The 7,006-nt window shown below is 48.2% G+C and overlaps 1 protein-coding gene across 4 annotated transcripts in view; it reads left to right on the top strand.

The window, feature by feature from the left end:
- Positions 1–230: 230 nt before the first annotated feature.
- si:zfos-2326c3.2 (mitogen-activated protein kinase kinase kinase kinase 4) overlaps positions 231–7,006 on the top strand; it is a 246,232-nt gene continuing 239,456 nt past the window's right edge. For all 4 annotated transcript variants that reach the window (XM_056289366.1, XM_056289375.1, XM_056289358.1 and 1 more), the window contains exons 1-2: positions 231–604; positions 1,731–1,796. In XM_056289366.1, the coding sequence (XP_056145341.1) occupies positions 317–604; positions 1,731–1,796 (354 nt within the window). In that variant the 5' untranslated portion in view covers positions 231–316. The remainder of the gene's footprint in view (positions 605–1,730; positions 1,797–7,006) is intronic.

Genomic DNA, 7,006 nt, shown 5'->3' with positions numbered 1-7,006 from the left:
TGCGTCAGGGTTGCCCGTCCGTCGAGGCGTCATGCAGTTCGAAGCGCGTCCGCGACTCGCAGCCAATCAGAGAACCTGCGGCTGTTTTCAAACCAGCAACTCTGAAGCGGCGCGCGACAGCCGAAGACACGATGCAAATGGATGCGACGTGCATCAATAACAACACGACGAGCCTCGTTCTTTCTGGGGAGAGGGGGGAGGGAGGGAGGGGGAGAGAGAGAGAGAGAGAGACAAATCGGAAGACGAGGAAAGGAGGCGGGTGTTGGGGTAGTAAAAAGTGAAGTTTCCTCCGCGTTTTTTTTCCGGCTTTTTCTGGATGTCAAGTTTCCTGTCTCGCTCGCTCTCTCTCTCTCTCTCTCTCTCTCTCTCTCTCTCTCTCTCGCTCGCTCGCTCGCTCGCTCGCTCGCTCTCCGTGTGCCAGCAGTGGTTAGATGACAGGGAGGCGGACGCACGCCATGGACGCGACAGCAGGCGCCGTCCCGAGCTGGTAGGAAGAGCCGCTCTCGCGCCCGCCGCGCGCCACACGCTCCGGGAGGAAGACGCAGCGATGTCGAGAGAAAACACCACCAGGAGTCTGGACAACATAGACCTCGCTGCTCTGAGAGTGAGTACACACACCGTTCCGAGGGAGAGACAGAGAGAGGAGAGGAGGGGGGAGTCGAGTAAACAAGACTAGAAAACAACAGACGTCAGGGAGCCACCTCTCAAAGCCTGGCTTTATTTGCTGAGCGCTCGATGAAATCTGACGAGACCCAAAAGAAAGAGAGAAAAGACAACCCCCCCCTTCCCCCCCCCCAGTCGACGCTCTTCCCCAGTGGCACCAAAAGCGCCCTCTGGGTCGGGGTGTAGTTTGGGAGCTTTTCCGTTGACTCACTCGGTCTGCGGTCAAAGTTCCAGCGTGCAACAGTTGGTTGACTTGAAAGCTGTCGAGTCCGAGCGCGAGCGTCCGGCGGGTCCGGTGGTCCGGACCGTCGACGCGGCGCCGTGCGGGACTCGTCAGCGCACCTCCCCGGTCGCCTTCACCCCGCCACGCCGCTGGGCTGCGGAGGCGGCGGCGCGTTTCTTCCTGTGCGTCCGCTGATCTGCGGCGGGCTGGAAATCAGCGCAGCACTCGGGAGGAGGTTGCAGCACTCGGGAGGAGGTTGTACAGTCCTCCACATCACCCTGCGTCCTCCGCATCACCGCGCGTCAGTGTCGCGCACGTTGCTTCACTCCAAGTCGTGATTCCGTGTCCTCGCTGAAGGCGGTTACTGTCCGTCATCCATGTACACTGACTTCTGTCACTTACTATCCTACCCCCTTCTCCTTCCATCTCTTCTGTGCTCCTCTCTTCTCCTGCTTGTTGAGCTGCGTGTTGTAAATAACATTACATGACTCACCCTCTATCCTCTCCTCTCCTCTCCTCTCCTCTCCTCTCCTTTTTTCTCCTCTCCTCTGCTCTCCTCTTCTCTCCTCTCTTCTCCTCTGCTCTTCTCTCCTCTTGTCTCCTCTCCTCTGTTCTTCTCCTCTCCTCTCTTCTGCTCTCCTCTCTCATCCTCTCTCCTCTGCGCTCCTCTCCTCTCCTCTTTTCTCCTCTCCTCTGCTCTTGCATTACTCTGCACTGTGTTGCTGTACTGGTGTGTACTGGTCTTGACCCTGCTGTGTGTGTGTGTGTGTGTGTGTGTGTGTGTGTGTGTGTGTGTGTGTGTGTGTGTGTGTGTGTGTGTGTGTGTCTGTGTGTTGTGCTGCAGGATCCAGCTGGTATCTTTGAGCTGGTGGAGGTGGTTGGCAATGGAACGTACGGGCAAGTCTACAAGGTTGGTAAACTGAACTCCCCTAAGCTTACGCCCCCCTCGCCCCCCTCTCTCTTTCTCCAACTGTTGGGTGGCTTTTGTATTATCTCCCTTTCTCCCTCAAAACTCATGTACATGGCAAATGATATATATATTGTGTGTGTGTGTGTCTGTGTGTGAGAGAGAGAGAGCGACAGAGATAGATAGATAAAGAGAGAGAGAGATTTGTACAGTACAAGTTATGTTGCTTTGTAGGAGCCAGTTGACAACCACTGTCTCACAACACATCCATCTGTTGACTGAAAGTATGGCTTAACGAGAACTTGAGGACACACACACACACACACACACCCACACACATACACACCACATCTCTCAGATGTCCGGGGTGGTGCTCACTTCCTTATCACAGTATGATCTGTTTCTTTGTGTGTGTGTGTGTGTGTGTGTGTGTGTGTGTGTGTGTGTGTGTGTGTGTGTGTGTGTGTGTGTGTGTTTATGGCTTGCGGTTCCACGTTAACACCCACACACACACATATATATATACATATATACACACACACACACATATACACACACACACATATATATTATATGTGTGTGTGTGTATGTATATGTATGTGTGTGTGTGTATGTGTGTATGTATATGTATGTGTGTGTGTGTGTGTGTGTGTGTGTGTGTGTGTGTGTGTGTGTGTATGGTTAAAATCACATCATTCTCATGTTGCTGCTGTAGTCATCTTTACCAGTTTAGGAGATAAAGACATTTCGGGGTAGTTTGGTAATTCCACACTGCCAGTATCAGATGTAGGTCTACATACAGGCCAGTATCGGATGTAGGTCTACATACAGGCCAGTAGGTCTACACACAGGCCAGTATCAGATGTAGGTCTACATACAGGCCAGTAGGTCTACATACAGGCCAGTATCAGATGTAGGTCTACATACAGGCCAGTAGGTCTACATACAGGCCAGTATCAGATGTAGGTCTACATACAGGTCCGTATCAGATGTAGGTCTACATACAGGCCAGTTGGTCTACATACAGGCCAGTATCAGATGTAGGTCTACATACAGGCCAGTATCAGATGTAGGTCTACACACAGGCCAGTATCAGATGTAGGTTTACACACAGGCCTATTATCAGATGTAGGTCTACATACAAGCCAATATCAGATGTAGGTATACACACAGGCCAGTATCAGATGTAAGTCTACATACAGACCAGTACCAGATGTAGGTCTACATACAGGTCAGTATCAGATGTAGGTCTACACACAGACCAGTACCAGATGTAGGTCTACACACAGGCCAGTATCGGATGTAGGTCTACGTACAGACCAGTATGAGATGTAGGTCTACATACGAGCCTAGCAGTAAGGATGAGAGAATGACTGGAGTTAGTAGGTCATGATGTCTGTCATGGTAGATGTGTGTGTGACGGCTGTGGCACTTGGTTCACAGGAAAAGAGGAAATGTTATGAGAAGCACAAGAGCCTAGACTCTGTTGGCCTGGCACAGACCGCTTTCACCCACAGGCAGAACATCACATTTTTAACCAGACATACTTGTTCTCATAGTTGGTTTTACTATGGGGGAGTTAAATATAGACTGATGGAAGGAGGATTAGATTTGTTCTGGACATTAGTGGGGCTAGAGCAGAGTAAACACTAGTCACTGCAAGAGCAGAACAAATTTTAACTCAAGCAGCACATTAGCCCCGACATGACAACCACCCGACAAGTTCAGGTGACTTATCTGCTCTGCTGTCATTAGGACTTGTTAACTCTTCACAACTTACAACTTCGTTAGAAGGGAATTGTCTCAAATCACCAGCAGAGTGCATACAGGCAGGGACAGCTGTGGTCATGCTTCAGCTGCGTCAGCACACCCACACCGACGACTTACTTACTTACATGCTAGCTCATGCAAGGGAATTGTGCCTGGGTGTGTGTGTGTGTGTATGTGTATAATATATATATATATATATATATATATACACACACACGTATATAGTATATATATAGTATATAATATATATATACACGTATATATATATATATATATATATATATATATATATATATATATATATATATATATATATATATATATATATATATATATATATATATATATATATATATATATATATACACCTTTTCGGGTGGTGTTTGCCTTCCTCAAGCTCACGTCCTCTACCAGAGGCCTGGGAGTCTGAGGGTTCTGCGCGGTATCTTAGCTGTTCCTCGTCTGGACAGAGACCTCAGATGTTGTCCCTGGAATCTGCTGGAGCCACTTTCCCAGTTTGGGGGTCACAACCCCTGGTGCTCCTATTACCACTGGGACTACTGTGGATTTCACCTTCCACATCCAGTCCAGTTCTCTCCTCCCTCAGCTCTTGGTGTTTCTCCAGCTTCTCGTGCTCTTTCTTCCTGATGTTGCCGTCACTCGGGATTACAACATCGATCACTAGTGTGTGTGTGTGTGTGTGTGTGTATGTGTGTGTGTGACTTGTTGAGATTCTGTCAAAGCATGTTTCGTGCGGTTTGTGTGCACATATGTGGAGTACAGTTATGTGTTGGGTTTTGTAATGGTCACGCATGGTTCTTGTATTTACGTGCTATTATGTTTTAGGAATATGGTATCTTTAAGGGAAACTCAAGTCTGAAATCAGGTTGATTTTAAGGAACATTTTTAGTTGTACACGGGACAGCAAAGAGCATATTTTGTCCCTCAAGAGTTGATGTCGTCCCACTTGAAACCTAGACAAATCCCCACAGTGAGGGCCTGACTCTGTTATTTCCTGTAGCAAATACTGTGCTTCAGTTATCTTTGGTTTGCTCAGATGTGCTGTAATGGAATCAAGGGACAAAGTAAAGGTCATTACATGACATATGAAACGAAGTGTGAACCAGTTGTGTGACTGGAACACAAGCTGGAGCTTTCCAGAAACCATCTGCACCCCGAGACAACGTTTCACAAGCAGAACTCCACCGTGTCCCCACACATTCTGCAGGTATGTTTTCTTGAGAACAGTGATTTAATAAGTAAGTTTAGAATCAGAATCAGAATACTTTATTCATCCCCGAGGAGATGAATAAAGCTGGTTTTTTCATCCAAAGATTGGCTGAATTTATTTCCCAAATTTGCAGTTTGTAAATTCAAACAGTATTTGAAGCTTAGCATGTGATATGAAGTGCAAGCAAACCAAAGAACTGAATCCACAGAGGGTGGTCTGCCAGGACGCGGAAGCGGGGCAGGCTAAGCTAACTGCTAGCCCATGCAGACCGGCAGTTCCGATAACACCGAGGGCGGTCTGGCAGCAGCCTCACCTGGCGTTGGCTGTGGTGTTTTTGATGTTGTCATGTGGAGTGCGGGGAAGTGTGTCAAAGGTGTCTGGCTGGGGGAGCTTGGTGTGCTGCATCCGGCGGGCCCAGGGACCACGGCCCTGCCTGGAGCTGCACCCGAAGAGGAAACACTGAGGGCGGTCTGACAGGACACGGAAGCGGGGAAGCTAAGCTAACTGCTAGCCCATGCAGACCGGCAGTTCCGACAGTCATCCTGGCTGGTGTTCGTTCTGCTGGACAGTGATTTTTTGTTTAGTTTGAATATGTGTGTTAGTTTGGATATGTATATGTTTTTGTAGTTCTTGTAGATTTTGTGTATGTCTTTTTGTGTTTGTGTTGCACTGCTGTGGGCTGGGGGAAACGACGAATACAGTGTTCCTGATTCCTGAAATGATGCTTAACGATCACAAACGAAGACAGCAAGCGAACAGATTCCATCTAACAAACAGATAATACATTCCAAATAAGTCACAGATCTGGTGCTGAACACAATCTTGCTAAGACTGCTGCTCGTCATCCTCTGGATGACTGCTTAAAAACTCTATACTTCTTAGCTTTTCAAGCAGTCAGTATTCGAACAAGCGATGTCAGTGAACGGTGCAGTTAAAGACAAACCTTCCTGTGTCCCAGAGCATTGGTGTAAGCTACACAGCAGGACAAGTTCACAGAGGTTGTTTATTGTGAAAACTGGGCTGCATTTAGAGTTTGTCATGGAAAAACAAGGAGGTTGTTGCTTTCTGATGCAGTATTTGTACTGCAAGGGTCAGATGTCGATGTGAAGCGCAGTTCAGGGTATTTGCTGGAGGGTTGGGTGGTACGTGTGTGCAAGGGCTCCTTTGTTGGCACGCTGTGTGGTACCAGGAATGTCAGCTTAGCGGACGACTGGCCAGAGCCGACAGGATATCCTGTTCCTGAAGATGTACAGTGTGTTGGAGTCTGCAGCGGCGATGACATGTCTGAAAACTTCGCAGCACAGACACGCGCCTCACAGTGATTGTCAGCATTTCTGCAGGCTTACTGTGTGTTGTGTGTGGATGATGTCATCATGCCAAATGATGTCCATCTGAAGCAAAGTCTGGCATGGCTTGGGTTGTTTTATAGGCATGGATTATCTTGCCAAATGTGTCACACGGCATGGCGTTTGTTCCTTTCTTTCTTTGTTAGTTTAACTTTTTTGTGCTGTACACTGCTGGTAAGGAGGCCGTTCGCTTGTTGTGTTTTCAGAAAACATTACAACAGTCCCCTGTTGGTGCTGTGCTCTGTTAGGATGCTGCTGTTGCAGAGATATAACATCATATAATAATATAAGATACCACTTCTGGTGAGGGAAGATGGCGGCGCAAATTCACATGTGCGGCGGCCTCACCCAGTACCGATCATTCAGTGTCTTTGTCCACGTCTGCATCTAAATATGTCTTCGTTTGATGGCTGGCAGAGCTGGCACTGGATCAGCTGGGAGAGCTTGGTCTGCTGCATCCTTAGGGCCCAGGGACCATGGCCCTGCCTGGAGCTGCACCCGAGGAGGTAACACCAAGGGTGGTCTGACAGGATGCGGAAGCAGGGCATGCTAAGCTAGCTGCTAGCCCATGCAGACCGGCAGTTCCGACACTCATCCTGGCTGGCGTTGTTCTGCTGGACAGTGACTTTTTGTTTAGTTTAGATATGTGTGTTAGTTTAGATATATGCGTACGTTTGGATATATGTGTTCTTGTAGGTTTTGGATATGTGTTGTTGTCTTTGGGTTGCACTGCTGTGGGCTGGGGGAAACTATGTGTTGTTTCATTTCATGTGTGCAAGTGCGTGAAATGAAATGACAAAGTGTTTGTGGTTGTGATTGTGGTATAAGAAGTCCATGCCAGCGCAGCAGGACTGCAGGGAAGCAGC

This window comes from Lampris incognitus, chromosome 1 (assembly GCF_029633865.1).
Source record: "Lampris incognitus isolate fLamInc1 chromosome 1, fLamInc1.hap2, whole genome shotgun sequence".
In the NCBI taxonomy this organism is placed as follows: domain Eukaryota; kingdom Metazoa; phylum Chordata; class Actinopteri; order Lampriformes; family Lampridae; genus Lampris; species Lampris incognitus.
Note: the sequence above shows the minus strand (reverse complement) of the source record. Positions and strands in the feature narration are given on the sequence as shown.